Below are 15196 nucleotides of genomic sequence, written 5' to 3'. Positions count from 1 at the left end.
AGGAGTCCCTCGGTGGTCACAGAGGATAATTCGCGTCCAGTGCATATTGGAGATAAGTCACAGGAGTCCCTCGGTGGTCACAGAGGATACTTCGCGTCCAGTGCATATTGGAGATAAGTCACAGGAGTCCCTCGGTGGTCACAGAGGATGCTTCGCGTCCAGTGCATATTGGAGATAAGTCACAGGAGTCCCTTGGTGGTCACAGAGGATGCTTCGCGTCCAGTGCATATTGGAGATAAGTCACAGGAGTCCCTCAGTGGTCACAGAGGATGCTTCGCATTGGAGATAAGTCACAGGAGTCCCTCGGTGGTCTCAGAGGATGCTTCGCGTCCAATGCATATTGGATTGGAGATAAGTCACAGGAGTCCCTCGGTGGTCACAGAGGATGCATCGCGTCCAGTGCATATTGGAGATAAGTCACAGGAGTCCCTCGGTGGTATCAGAGGATGCTTCGCGTCCAGTGCATATTGGATTGGAGATAAGTCACAGGAGTCCCTCAGTGGTCACAGAGGATGCTTCGCATCCAGTGCATATTGGAGATAAGTCACAGGAGTCCCTCGGTGGTCACAGAGGATAATTCGCGTCCAGTGCATATTGGAGATAAGTCACAGGAGTCCCTCGGTGGTCACAGAGGATACTTCGCGTCCAGTGCATATTGGAGATAAGTCACAGGAGTCCCTCGGTGGTCACAGAGGATGCTTCGCGTCCAGTGCATATTGGAGATAAGTCACAGGAGTCCCTCGGTGGTCACAGAGGATGCTTCGCGTCCAGTGCATATTGGAGATAAGTCACAGGAGTCCCTCGGTGGTCTCAGAGGATGCTTCGCGTCCAGTGCATATTGGAGGAGTTCGATTCCTATGGGCAGCAGCAGTGTTCATTGGTGATACCGCTTTCCAGGCACTGTGGGGCTCTGTGCATTCCAGATTTTGTCATTTAACAGCACATATAATATACTTCATCCATCACCGGACAGCCTCATCAGCTCAGTCACTATGAGGTTAGGTCTGGATAAACTTGGGTCATCCGTTGAGTGTATTCGAGAAGTCCAGGACACCAGTCATAACTGGTACACAAATCGGTCTCGTCCCACTGTGACATAAAGGCGGGAGTTATTTTTGTGTTAGTCCCGTGTTTGCTCACTCCAAGTTGCTAATTCGTTTTTTTGTATTTATTAACTTTCCTCCCACTTTGACCTGTTAACCTGGCCAGGGTTCGTGTCTTCTCTTGAAAAGTTGACTTTGGGATGGTTGTGTGAAGCCAGGACTGAAGCCTCTGATGCCTTGGGCCAGGCTGTGTGACAATATGCATCAAAAATATCTACGGGAAGCAGGATGACAGCCCTCTCAAGTCATCTTCCATATTCGCACTTTTTAGTTCGAAAGTACTCACAGCCGTGCTCTTGTGTTCTAATTTGCATGACCGAGAGAAATACACAGGCCTCACTTAAATGATAACGTACAACGTATGTACAGTGTCTCAAGTGAGCTCTTTGCCTTGAAAAGGTCACAGGGTGTAAACCGGAGCGAAACGCGTGTCAGCTGATGAGGGAATATATCCATGAATGCAGAAATACATTTTTCTTGAGCAGAATACAGGCATTTTGTACTTTGGAACTGAAGAACCTGGGAGCTTGTGTCTACCTTCCTTAGATTTGCTCAGATGCTCTGGGTGGGAGGGTTAATCTCGGTACTTCCGGTGGCATCAGAAACACCCTGCAGTTCAGCCACCCAATGTCTGCTGGTTTCAATTTTAGTAGAAAATGACATTCACAGAAACAGATCTCTTAAAAATGTAATGAAAAATATGTTTTACTTAAACTTGTCTTTGAACAGAAATATCACTTCAACAGATGTCGTTTTTGAATATCTTGCAATGGCTTAGTTTGCTGATACATGATGTCCCGCTTCTCTGCGCTTCTTAGAAAGGGGACTAGAGGAAGGTCTCTGGGCAAGCAATCTCTGCGCCCTCCTTTCCCATCTAGTCGACCTTGTTTGTCAAGATTTGCAGGGTTTGGCCGTAAAAAAGCATATTACACGCTGAGGAGCTGGGAACAGCCCATGGCGGTGTCCGGTCATGATTTCAGAATTGTTTCTGGAGTGTTGTGTTTTTCTTTCCTTTTCTTTTTTTTAAGGAATTATTTATATAAAGGGTAGCATTCTATATTTTTTCTTGCCAGATTTGATTTTTTTTTTTTTTTTTTTAACAAAAAGCATAGAGTTTTTGAACTCTACTTATCCTACTAGCCTACACCAGGGTCTGAATGGGCCCAAAAAACATAGGCCCAGACACCAAAATAAAAGTGCCCCCATTAGAAAATCAGACGGGGGAGGGAATGGCCCACAGTTTTCAATTTCTATAGAGACGGTATTTTGCAAGGTATGGGGGTGTCGGTGCTGAAATCTATATCTATATTTAGCTCATGAGGCGAGCCAGCATCTAGGACCAGAAGCAGTGTAGACCCGATACGGACCTTGGACTCGAGCCCTCTCTTTATTTACAAATACTTAGAATATGGCACTGAAACATTCTTATAAGAATGACCGACAAAGATTCTCATTTCAATGCTTTATATAAGAATTAATTGGCAAAATATAAAAAAGTGCCATGAGCAAGTTAGCAGCAAAACATTATATATATATATATATATATATATATATATATATATATATTTCTTATATATTATTTTTTTTCAAGGTACTCCACAATAATCTAAATGACATCCGGCATAGGTTCACCCTCTAAGATCGGTAATACGGGGTATCTTTTCCTAGGGAAATCCATTCTCTTATACAGGATTTTAGACAAAAAGGTTCGGACATTTTGGGAAAATATATCATTCACAGGGTTTGGACCAATAAGAACTATCCTAGAAGAAACATTTTAGTGTAGCATACATTTGAAGATTTTCTCGACATAGGAACACATTCAGATTCAACCATTCTCCCAGTTTTGGCTGTACAGTTAAGCTGATACAAAGTTTTACATATCCTGGGACAGTAAGATCCGTCCTTGACTTAGCACAACAAGGAAATGTTCTCTGAGAGCACTTTCTACTGACTGTGGGACTGAAGTGGGACTAGAGGATATTCATTCAGATCCGGAGTCAGCAACAGTTATCACGTGATATGTTGTGACGTGGAGACAAGATGGACGACGGTGTAAACACAGGTTAATGGTAGCACAAGCTCAAATCGAGGTGCTGGTTTTTATTGACTGGGAAGTCAGCTCTCACAGGGGGGGCTAGAGGCATTTTCGTTTGCTGCAGGCAATGCTTGTGGTAGTATCCAGGAAATCGGCAGGAAAAACTGGCCCATCTGGCCTTAAAACAGGCCCACAATAACCCAAAGAAACTCCCAAAAAATGACCTGTCAGACCAACCAATGGGGCAGTGCCCGATTGCCCTGTAGGCCAGTCCTGCCCTGGCATACACCATAAATGTAAGACTGCCTATGTTATTTTTACATGGACCCTCTCGTCTGACTGTCTTCCTGGGTTGTGTAGGGGGCGCACCCCTCTCGTGTTGCTGTTGAGATCTGGGGCGCCTGGGTGCAGTGTCTGTGTTGGGGTTCAGCAGCACATAGCAGACTCCCCGCTGAATCTTCTAAGTGCCCCTTTAGCACAAACTCTCTCGCCTGTCACAGGGCAGGGATTTTGCATTTATTTATTTTGCAGTTTTCTATAGCACGAACTGCGTTTCTCAGCACTTTTTACAGTCCATAACCAAATTTGTTTTGTTAAGTTCCTTTTTCATACTGATAAGTCCGGCGTTGCAGTTTTGAGGTCGCAAACACTCGAGAACCTCTCTTGAGGAATATTGTTCACATGTACATGATGCCGACACCCAGACATACAGGCTGCCCCAGCCAGATGGCGCAGCCGTGGACCATGTTTGGGCCCAAAGCATCCATGTGGCTGCAATAAATGTCCTAAGCAGGTGTCCGGTGACGTCATCTCACATATCCCATATAGTCCCTGATCTTCCATCTTGAAGTTTCCAATCTTCACAGCCTCCGGACAATTGTACTCCTGATTTGCGGCCATGCCATCTGAAAGCACCTGATCTCGTCTCTCTGTTTAGGACAGAATATCCGAAAATGGGATGTCCGTTCGTTTCACAGTTCTCGGCAAGTTCGCATCTGTTCTGTGCTGTAACCCGGCCCAGGGCCAGAACATGGGCAGATCAGTCCAGGCAGGTCCAATGTAACCTCAAAGGCCTTCCCAGATACTCAATCCAGTGTTCAGTAGAGGCATGAGCTGAGCGTATCCCTCACCGACCAGCAGCACAGTTGGGTTCTGTGCTCATGAGATCTGTCCTCTCATCTCCATCCGACCAATGAAGTGGTGAACCACGCGCAATGGTGGTAGAGGGCGTGTCCCGCAGATGTGCACCTGTGCAAGGTACGGTTGCACTAGTGCTCATCAGTGCCCCCGTCCTGAGCCATGGTGTAAATCACACCGTCTCACTGGGGGTGGTCCTCGCCTCCATCCCCACCTCACACAGTACATCCTCACGGGGCATGAAACCCTGCCCAGGTGGCGCGACGCAGGTCCACCTGGGACTGGAAGGACTGTGCCATCCCTCAGAACACTGATGCCAGCCACGGGGGTTTGACACTCAGTGCCCTGGTCTGGCTTGGTACCCAGCTGATGCTAGACAACTTCCAACGCTTTAAAAGGGTGCCTTTCGCCAAACCAGTGATGAGAGCAGGCGTGTCGCCTGTTTATTTTTCTGTCTATTTCTTGGAGGGAGGGCCACGGACAATGTCAAAATATGGGTTTCTGTGACTGGAAAAGTGGGGAGAATGGACAAGCTCCCCTGCATCACCTGTCTTCCGTCCATGCGTGATGAGCTGCTCCAGTTCAGGGTTTTCTCTTTGAATTGTGGGAATTCTAGTCCTGTTTTATCATGCAATAACCGAGACTACAAGTCCCAGCAGATCACACATGGACCTTAGAAACTTGGCAGGGCTGGGTATGGTGTTGTGTCGTGCTAGGTGATGGGCAGAATATATGTATGATGTATGGGCACAAAAGATCGGTACTTGGCTGCCCTCCATCTCTGCGGGTAGGGGGCTTACCCCTACTGTGCAGGGTGTTGTGGGGTGCAGGCGCAGTTTCGTAAAATGCCCCTGTGAGGATGAACCCACAGGAACGGCCGTGGCACGGGCAGTGCTCCCTGTGTGACGTGCAGGTTACATGCAGGATTATGTAACCTGGCATGCGGGTGGCCCATGTGCGGTGGCACCGCGTGAGCTTCTGTTCGGCTGTGATCTCAGACAGCTTGTGGTATGTGAAGTCATGTGAGGATGAATGGTGAGTCGGTGCGGATGTCCGGAGCGTGCAGAGGGCGCCTCTGGCTGAGAAAGTGATGTTTGGGCACCAGCTGGGATATGGTGAAGCGCACGGCAGGGTAGCATTACTTTCACTGTGGTCACTGCTGAGCTCAGTCGTGAACTGTCCCTGTGCCTGAGCTATTGCGCGGGTACTGCCTCAGAGCCGTGCCTACCACAAGTGCCTTGAAGCCGAGCGAGTGGTGCTCCCCTAAGCAAGTGTCCAGGCGAACTCTAACATGCCCTTTTGTCTCCAGTGCGTAGAGGCGGGACGGATGTCGGCTGAATCAGGTACGACCGGCCGTGTTACCTTTATGTGTGGTGCTGAGAACGAGCTCCTTGAAGCTGGGGAACACAGGTTCATTCATTCCCCTTTAAGGCCATTACATCAACACTGCGTGCTGGCAGGAGTTTTATGCGCTATGTTGCGCTACCTCATTCGCAGACAGCGCTTGGAATGGTCCCTCACTTGCAGGCAGCGCTTGGAGAGGTCCTTCTCTAGGAGGCAACGCTTGGCTATGTCCCTCAGGCGCAGACAGCGCTTGGCTATGTCACTCACTGGCAGACAGCGCTTGGAGTTGCCCCTCGCTCGTAGGTAGCGCTCACAGGCATGTAATAGGGGGCGCGGAGGGACGGGCTCACAGCCTGACGAGTCGCCCGTGGTTGTGGGTCCTGTGTGTGTGCGGGCGCCTATTAAATATGGGATCTAATGCGCCTATTAAATGTGGGGTCTGTGTGGCCCGTAGAGGGGGCGCGGCTGTTTCATTATTGCTTAACGTATCGCTCCCACAGTAGAGCTTTTCGCGTTATTATTCTAAAAGTATAATTCATACTGTCACCCAAAATTGAAGGGCGGGGCCTTCCTTACAGTACGAGTTTGAGCCATTAATTCGTGTTTCACAATTATTTGACACTGGTCCCCTTTGAGTGGACCCGTGAACCCTTCGGACTCCCTGGTCACACAGTGTTACGGCAGTGTCCTCGCATGCACGTGCCTCTCACATCACTTAATAAGGATTAGTCTTCTGTGCGACCGCAGTGCATTCTGGTTACTGAAGTCCATTGGTACGGTTCTTCTCACTCATTGAGAACATTTCTTGAGCCATGTCTGTGCACGATGTTTGAAGCCGCACTGAGCTCTCAATTGAATATCGTCTCATGCTCCAGGTTAGAGCGGGTCCCAGAAAGCCTCTTACCTCCAAACAGGTCTTATGAGGTCACTGCGAATACTGGAGTGTAGTTCTCAGCATAGATTTTTATGTCAGGACACAAACCAAGTGTCTTTCAAAAGTGATTTGCAATAACCCCATGAATTCCATTTAGTGGTTTTTACCTGCTAAACCACAAAATAAAATGATGGGCGGAGTGTTGAAACTTTTTAAACTACCCCTCCCCAGTCCCAGATCTGGATTTAATCCATCTGTGCACCCACCCATATGCAAATCGATGGATTCAACCCAGATCTGTGACTGGGGGGGCGAGTTTGAGAAGTTTCAGCCCTCCATCCATCATCTTGTTGTGCTGCTATGTTCGCCCTAAGTGCCCAGGGAGTGCCCAGATGTGGGTCCCTTACTCACTGCGCCACTGGATTCAAGCTAGCCTGACTGATGATGGGTGATACCCCAAAACCAGTCCCAGGATGCTTGTTTCTGGCCCTGGCCTGGCAGGTCAGGCTGGACTGTTCCTATGGGGAGCGGGGTCAAGACTGATTTGCATATGGCTGGGTCCAAACGGGGGTGGCATGATGAGCAAAAGAACGCTGGATTAAACCCAGATCTGTGACTGGGAGTGAGAATTAGAAACATTTCAGCACCCGCCCATCATCTTGTTGATTTACTTGCTAAACCTGAATGTTTCCTCAAGGTATGGTGCACACAGGTGAGAGAAAATAAATCTAAAACAGTAACATATGCCGAGTGGGAATACATTTCAAATGAAGGCTGAATGAAAAGAGTATTCGGAGAGCGCTACAGCTGCTCATACATTGAGCTTCCAGGCGCTGAGTGATAGATTGATTTGCTCATAACGGTTAACAAGCATTGGCAAAGCCTATTGATCGGAATTTTTGTCAGGGATAGTGCTAGGCACTAGTTGGGTAACATTTAGTGTGTTGCCCACTGCCGTCCTAGAAAGAAAATGCCACAGTGGGGCAACATCTTGGGCTACAAGCGTAGGGAAACTTAGAGTAGAGCCCCTTGTATTGAACAAGCTTCATTGGCAGAGTTAAGCTGTATCCTCAAGGAATAGGTTTATGAAGTCAGAAGATGTTTGCATTGTAAGTGGTGAACTTAAAAGTATAGGCAGCAACACATTTCATAATAGATACTTTTACAAGGAGTCCATATGTTGGTTGCATCTTTATTCCTATTCTCCCCACATCTTTGCTTTGTGAACAGAAACGCTATGAATCCAACAACATGTTATCATAACAGCAAAGTCCCAGCATTGAATGTGCAGGGTGATTAGTAACAGCACTGCGCCTTTAGGACTGCTAGGATAAACACCACACAATATGAACATTAAATAACACACCGGGCGCCAATTACACACTGAATATTATGTTACATCTGCAGTTGTAACAAAATGGCTGCTTGATGCCTTATCACTAAAACATTATAGGAGCACAAATGAGACGATGTAACCATCCATGAAATGCCATGGGCTTGATGGAAAGCCCACTGAGCACCGGCAAACCATGAAATACGAGAGGATGCTCATGGCTGATGGAAGCGGACCCAAGAAGTACTCCTCCTTTATACTTGGAGTGTTGATATGTGGTCTTGGAAACACTAAAAGCTGTTTGTAGCCAGACCTAAAGACCTGGAGTCTAGCTGCAAGTAGTATTGCTATTGCTGGTGTTAATTGGCCTTATTTCTGAGAGGCCTCTTTAAAAATTAAGGAGTTAGTCTTTTTGCTGCTGAATTGTCACCATTCTTCACTCATGTTTATACACCAGACACAAAAGGACATCTTCAGGGTGGCATTTTGTTAATAGAGGGGATTCTGGCAAACAAATGACCTTAAGGAGAAGAGTGTGGTTGGGTGTGAGAAGGTAGCCTCTTTCTAGCCTTGTTACCCCCACTTTTGGCCTGTTTGTGAATGTATGTCAGGGTGTTTGTCACTGTTTTCACTGTCTCACTGGGATCCTGATAGCCAGGCCTCAGTGCTCATAGTGAAAACACTATGTTTTCAGTATGGTTGTTATGTGTCACTGGGATCCTGCTGGTCAGGACCCCAGTGCTCATAGGTTTGTGGCCTATATGTATGTGTCACTGGGACCTTGTCACACAGGGCCCCAGTGCTCATAGGTGTGCATGTATATGTTCCCTGTGTGGTGCCTAACTGTCTCACTGAGGCTCTGCTAACCAGAACCTCAGTGGTTATGCTCTCTCATTACTTTTAAATTGTCACTAACAGGCTAGTGACCATTTTTACCAATTTACATTGGCTTACTGGAACACCCTTATAATTCCCTAGTATATGGTACTGAGGTACCCAGGGTATTGGGGTTCCAAGAGATCCCTATGGGCTGCAGCATTTCTTTTGCCACCCATAGGGAGCTCTGACAATTCTTACACAGGCCTGCCACTGCAGCCTGAGTGAAATAACGTCCACGTTATTTCACAGCCATTTTTCACTGCACTTAAGTAACTTATAAGTCACCTATATGTCTAACCTTTACCTGGTAAAGGTTAGGTGCAAAGCTACTTAGTGTGAGGGCACCCTGGCACTAGCCAAGGTGCCCCCACATTGTTCAGAGCCAATTCCCTGAACTTTGTGAGTGCGGGGACACCATTACACGCGTGCACTACATATAGGTCACTACCTATATGTAGCTTCACCATGGTAACTCCGAATATGGCCATGTAACATGTCTATGATCATGGAATTGCCCCCTCTATACCATCCTGGCATAGTTGGCACAATCCCATGATCCCATTGGTCTGTAGCACAGACCCTGGTACTGCCAAACTGCCCTTCCTGGGGTTTCACTGCAGCTGCTGCTGCTGCCAACCCCTCAGACAGGCATCTGCCCTCCTGGGGTCCAGCCAGGCCTGGCCCAGGATGGCAGAACAAAGAACTTCCTCTGAGAGAGGGTGTAACACCCTCTCCCTTTGGAAAATGGTGTGAAGGCAGGGGAGGAGTAGCCTCCCCCAGCCTCTGGAAATGCTTTGTTGGGCACAGATGTGCCCAATTCTGCGTAAGCCAGTCTACACCGGTTCAGGGACCCCTTAGCCCCTGCTCTGGCTCGAAACTGGACAAAGGAAAGGGGAGTGACCACTCCCCTGACCTGCACCTCCCCTGGGAGGTGTCCAGAGCTCCTCCAGTGTGCTCCAGACCTCTGCCATCTTGGAAACAGAGGTGCTGCTGGCACACTGGACTGCTCTGAGTGGCCAGTGCCACCAGGTGACGTCAGAGACTCCTGCTGATAGGCTCCTTCAGGTGTTAGTAGCCTATCCTCTCTCCTAGGTAGCCAAACCCTCTTTTCTGGCTATTTAGGGTCTCTGTCTCTGGGGAAACTTTAGATAACGAATGCATGAGCTCAGCCGAGTTCCTCTGCATCTCCCTCTTCACCTTCTGATAAGGAATCGACCGCTGACCGCGCTGGAAGCCTGCAAACCTGCAACATAGTAGCAAAGACGACTACTGCAACTCTGTAACGCTGATCCTGCCGCCTTCTCGACTGTTTTCCTGCTTGTGCATGCTGTGGGGGTAGTCTGCCTCCTCTCTGCACCAGAAGCTCCGAAGAAATCTCCCGTGGGTCGACGGAATCTTCCCCCTGCAACCGCAGGCACCAAAAAGCTGCATTACCGGTCCCTTGGGTCTCCTCTCAGCACGACGAGCGATGTCCCTCGAATCCAGCGACGCTGTCCAAGTGACCCCCACAGTCCAGTGACTCTTCAGCCCAAGTTTGGTGGAGGTAAGTCCTTGCCTCACCTCGCTGGGCTGCATTGCTGGGAACCGCGACTTTGCAAGCTACTCCGGCCCCTGTGCACTTCCGGCGGAAATCCTTTGTGCACAGCCAAGCCTGGGTCCACGGCACTATAACCTGCATTGCACGACTTTCTAAGTTGGTCTCCGGCGACGTGGGACTCCTTTGTGCAACTTCGGCGAGCACCGTTTCACGCATCCTCGTAGTGCCTGTTTCTGGCACTTCTCCGGGTGCTACCTGCTTCAGTGAGGGCTCTTTGTCTTGCTCGACGTCCCCTCTCTCTGCAGGTCCAATTTGCGACCTTCTGGTCCCTCCTGGGCCCCAGCAGCGTCCAAAAACGCCAAACGCACGATTTGCGTGTAGCAAGGCTTGTTGGCGTCCATCCGGCGGGAAAACACTTCTGCACGACTCTCCAAGGCGTGGGGGATCCTTCCTCCAAAGGGGAAGTCTCTAGCCCTTGTCGTTCCTGCAGTATTCACAGTTCTTCAGCCTAGTAAGAGCTTCTTTGCACCAACCGCTGGCATTTCTTGGGCATCTGCCCATCTCCGAGCTGCTTGTGACTTTTGGACTTGGTCCCCTTGTTCCACAGGTACCCTCAGTCAGGAATCCATCGTTGTTGCATTGCTGATTTGTGTTTTCCTTGCATTCTCCCTCTAACACGACTATTTTGTCCTTAGGGGAACTTTAGTGCACTTTGCACTCACTTTTCAGGGTCTTGGGGAGGGTTATTTTTCTAACTCTCACTATTTTCTGATAGTCCCAGCGACCCTCTACAAGGTCACATAGGTTTTTGGTCCATTCGTGGTTCGCATTCCACTTCTGGAGTATATGGTTTGTGTTGCCCCTATCCCTATGTTTCCCCATTGCATCCTATTGTAACTATACATTGTTTGCACTGTTTTCTAAGACTATACTGCATATTTTTGCTATTGTGTATATATATCTTGTGTATATTTCCTATCCTCTCACTGAGGGTACACTCTAAGATACTTTGGCATATTGTCATAAAAATAAAGTACCTTTATTTTTAGTATAACTGTGTATTGTGTTTTCTTATGATATTGTGCATATGACACTAGGTGGTACTGTAGTAGCTTCACACGTCTCCTAGTTCAGCCTAAGCTGCTCTGCTAAGCTACCATTATCTATCAGCCTAAGCTGCTAGACACCCTATACACTAATAAGGGATAACTGGGCCTGGTGCAAGGTGCAAGTACCCCTTGGTACTCACTACAAGCCAGTCCAGCCTCCTACATTGGGTTAATGGTAGTCATTATGACTTTGGTGGAAGTTCCGACGGGCAGGTTGCCGTCAGTGCGTCCACCTCCATGTGGGACGCATTATGTGTTCCCACTGGGTCAATGGGCAGAAACAGAGTTTCTGCCTGCTGGCCTAGTGGGAAATAGCCTACGGCATTGTCTCCGGCTCGTAATCGAGCAGGCAGAAATGCAGTAGTGCGTAGGGTGCACTTTGTGACAGGGCTGACCAGGGGGGCCCTGCACTGCCCATGCCGAGTGTTTGGACAGTGCAGGAGCCCCCCTGGGACACCCTGCAGCCTGTCTCCATCAGCCTTTACATGTTGGTGCTACTACCATGTAACCCCTGGCGGGGGTGGGAGTTGTAAGCTCCAGGTGGTGCTGCTTGCAGAACTGCCCTGGAGGATTAGGACTGACAGGACCGGCAGTCCGTCGGGATGCAGTGTTCTGGAGGACCTGGCGTTCCAACCGCCGTGGTCATATTGTGGCGGTCAGACAGCCGCCAAACCCTGCCTGTCAATAGACCGCCAGGATCCTGATGGGGGCCATTGTGTGTGTTTGTACCAAAGATTACCTCACACAATATGCTTATGTTGCCAATATTTCTTTTGTTTGTAAATGTGATTTTAGGTGAAAAAAACTTTCTCCTTGGACAAAAAGAAAGTTGCACCCTATAGCGGCACCATGCTTGCCATCTCACGTTCACAGTTAGTCGGCAGGAGGCGGGGGAAAGCTGTGTCAGTCATGTTGCCTGCAGGACACCTTTTAAGTCACCAGCTACTTTGTGGTAAATTATTACAGGCAGCTTGTTCCAACATCGTATTGCATTTGTAATAGGAAAATAAATTGCACGTGAGCATGTAATGTACGGTGCTAATGGCTTACTCACTATTGACTTGTCACAGACGATCAACTGGGAGGAGTGCCCAAGGGCCTCGAGGTGCTGCGCTATGTAATTACATTCTCTATGATGCAAAGATGCCTGAGTCAGGTGAATGCACCCAGTATGCCGAGGACCAAAGGCACTATCCTCCAGTCTGCAGAAGTTGTAATGGAAGTGCAGATGCTGTGGGTTCCATGTAGCGCCAACTATAGGACAGTGAAAAATCACATGTTTTGTAAACACAAGACAGTTGGTTCTATTTATAAAAAAAACAAAAAAACACTGACAAACCATAGTTACCGTCTATGTGTCAGCTATTAACCTTTTAAGTGACATTGTGTGGCGTTGAGTGGCATTGTGTAACGTGGAGCGCCTTGTGTAACATGGGGTGGCGTGCAGGGCATGTTGGGGAGTACTTCAACACCTCATTAGGGGTAGTAAGTGCTAGCTGAATACAATTAAAGTGGAGTGCCATTAAGTGGAGTGGTACTGTTTGGAGTGGCATTGTGTGGTTTGGGGCGGATTGGCATTGTTGGCATGTAGTTGCACTGTGGGGAATGGGGTGGCATTTTGTAGTATGGAGTGGTATTGTGTGGTATGGGGCGGATTGGCATTGTTGGCATGTAGTTGCATTGTGTGGAGTGGCATTTTGTAATGTGCAGTGGTATTGGGTGGAGTGGCATTGTGTGTTATGGGGTGGATTGGCATTGTTGGCATGGAGTTGCACTGTGTGGAGTGGGGTGGCATTTTGTAGTATGGAGTGGTATTGTGTGGTATGGGGCGGATTGGCATTGTTGGCATGTAGTTGCATTGTGTGGAGTGGGGTGGAATTTTGTAGTGTGCAGTGGTATTGGGTGGAGAGTCATTGTGTGGTATGGGCTGGATTGGCATTGTTGGCATGGAGTTGCACTGTGTGGAGTGGGGTGGCATTTTGTAGTGTGGAGTGGTATTGTGTGGAGTTGCACTGCATGGAGTGGAGTGGTATTGTGTGGTGTGGGGTAGCATTGAGTGCATGGTTTGGAGAGAAGTATCTTTGTGTGGAGTAGAATGGCATTGTGCGACGTGGCATTGAGTAGCGTGCAGTGGCACTGAATGGAGTGGCATTTTGTTCAGTGACGTGTGGACTGGGATTGTGTGGAGTTGCATTGCATGGAGTAGAGTGGAATTGTGTAGCATGGAGTGGCACTGTGTAGAGTGCCATTGTGCGGCATGGATTATAGCGCAATGGCATGCTGTGGAGTGGCTAGAGTGGAAAGGCGTGAAGTAGCATTGTATTGTTTTTCGTGGAGTGGCAGTGTGTGGTGTGGAATCGCAATGTGTGAAGTGTCACTGAGTGGAGAGGCATTTGTGACATGGAATGGCATTGAGTAGATTTCATATTGCAAATCGCTTAAATGCTTTGTCGGGGGTAGTGAGTAAGCAATATATACATAAAGTTAGAGTGGCATTTAGTAAAGTGCCACTATGGGGCGGTAACGTATGGAGTGGCATTATGTGGAGTGGATTGGCATAGTTTCATTTGAGTAGCATTGTGCGGAGTTGCATTGTCTGGTGCTGGTGTGGGATTGTAAATTGTGGAGTGGCTTTGTGTGGAGTGGCATTGCGTGGAATGGCCTTGCATGAATTCGGGTAGCATTGTGTGGTGTGGAATTGCATTGTGTGGCAGGGATTAGAGGAGATTGGCAGTATATGGAGTGGAATAACATTGAGTGGAGTGATGTATGGCGTGGTGTAGGGTGGCATGGAGTGGGATGGCATTGTGTGAAGTGGCATGGAGTGGAGTGGCATTGCGTGGAGTCAAGCAAAATTGCATGGAATGACATTGCATGGAATATAGTGGCATTGTGTGTCATGCATTACAGTGCAGTGACGTGTGGCATTAACTGGCATGGAGTAGAATTGGCACTGTGATGTGGCGTTTTATGGCATCTAGTGGCATTGAGTAAAGTGGGATTGAGTCACATGGTGACATTGTGTGGTGTGACGTTGTGTAGCATGCAGTGGCATTAAGTGGAGTGTGACATTAAGTTGAGTGTGACATTGAGTGGAGTAGCATTGAGTGGAATGGCACTGTGTGGCACGGATTAAAGTGAAGTGGCATTCCATGGGGTGGATAAGAGTGGAATAGCATTTTGTGGAGTGGCATTGTATTGTGTAGCGTGGAGTGGCATTGTTTGCAGTAGCATAGTGTGGCATGGATGGCATTGTATTGCGTGACGTGGATGACATCATTTTGAGTGGCATGGAGTGGCATTGTATGAAATGGCACTGTGTGGTATGGAAAGTTTCCTAAGTTGCAACTGAATTGCCCTATCACGTTTCAAATTCATGTGGTATAAAAATGCCATTAAAATACAGTATGTTGACAATTATCTCGATCTACGATCTATGTAAACACCTAATGCCTTTGATCCATCCATGGTCAGTACTCAATTATGATGGGGAATGATCATGTATAACAATCATCTTGTTGTGAGAAGAGGTGAACAGAAAAGACTTTCGAGAGTTTAAACCAAAGATATTCCAAAGTTGAAACTCGGGGAGCTCTCTGATGGCTCTCTGACATTGGGGTAGGGAGTGGGAGAGGAAGAAGCAACACAAAGAATGGATGGGTGGGAGATTGAAGAAGCACCACAACAAGGGGGGTGGGAGGGGAGAACAATTGGTACCTCAAGCACAGCGCGGGCGAGTAGCGGACAGACACTCATTAAGATGAATCAATCTGTGCTTGGCCCATGCTCCACATAAAGAAATGGAAGTGACGCTTGGCATGCCCTGGCTAATAAGAAGGCAG

At 48.2% G+C, this 15196-nt stretch overlaps 1 protein-coding gene across 2 annotated transcripts in view; it reads left to right on the top strand.

Annotated features, from left to right (window-relative positions):
• STXBP6 (syntaxin binding protein 6) overlaps positions 1–15196 on the top strand; it is a 377445-nt gene that overhangs the window by 82304 nt on the left and 279945 nt on the right. Inside the window, exon 1 of one of the 2 annotated variants that reach the window (XM_069209041.1) lies at positions 5449–5621. The exons of the other annotated variant lie outside the window; for it this stretch is intronic. Coding sequence (XP_069065142.1) covers positions 5570–5621 — 52 coding nt within the window. The 5' untranslated portion in view covers positions 5449–5569. Of the gene's footprint in view, positions 1–5448; positions 5622–15196 lie in introns of those variants that run through there. 2 annotated transcript variants of the gene reach the window in all.

Source organism: Pleurodeles waltl, chromosome 9 (assembly GCF_031143425.1).
Source record: "Pleurodeles waltl isolate 20211129_DDA chromosome 9, aPleWal1.hap1.20221129, whole genome shotgun sequence".
In the NCBI taxonomy this organism is placed as follows: domain Eukaryota; kingdom Metazoa; phylum Chordata; class Amphibia; order Caudata; family Salamandridae; genus Pleurodeles; species Pleurodeles waltl.
This window is presented reverse-complemented; position numbering and strand designations above follow the sequence as displayed.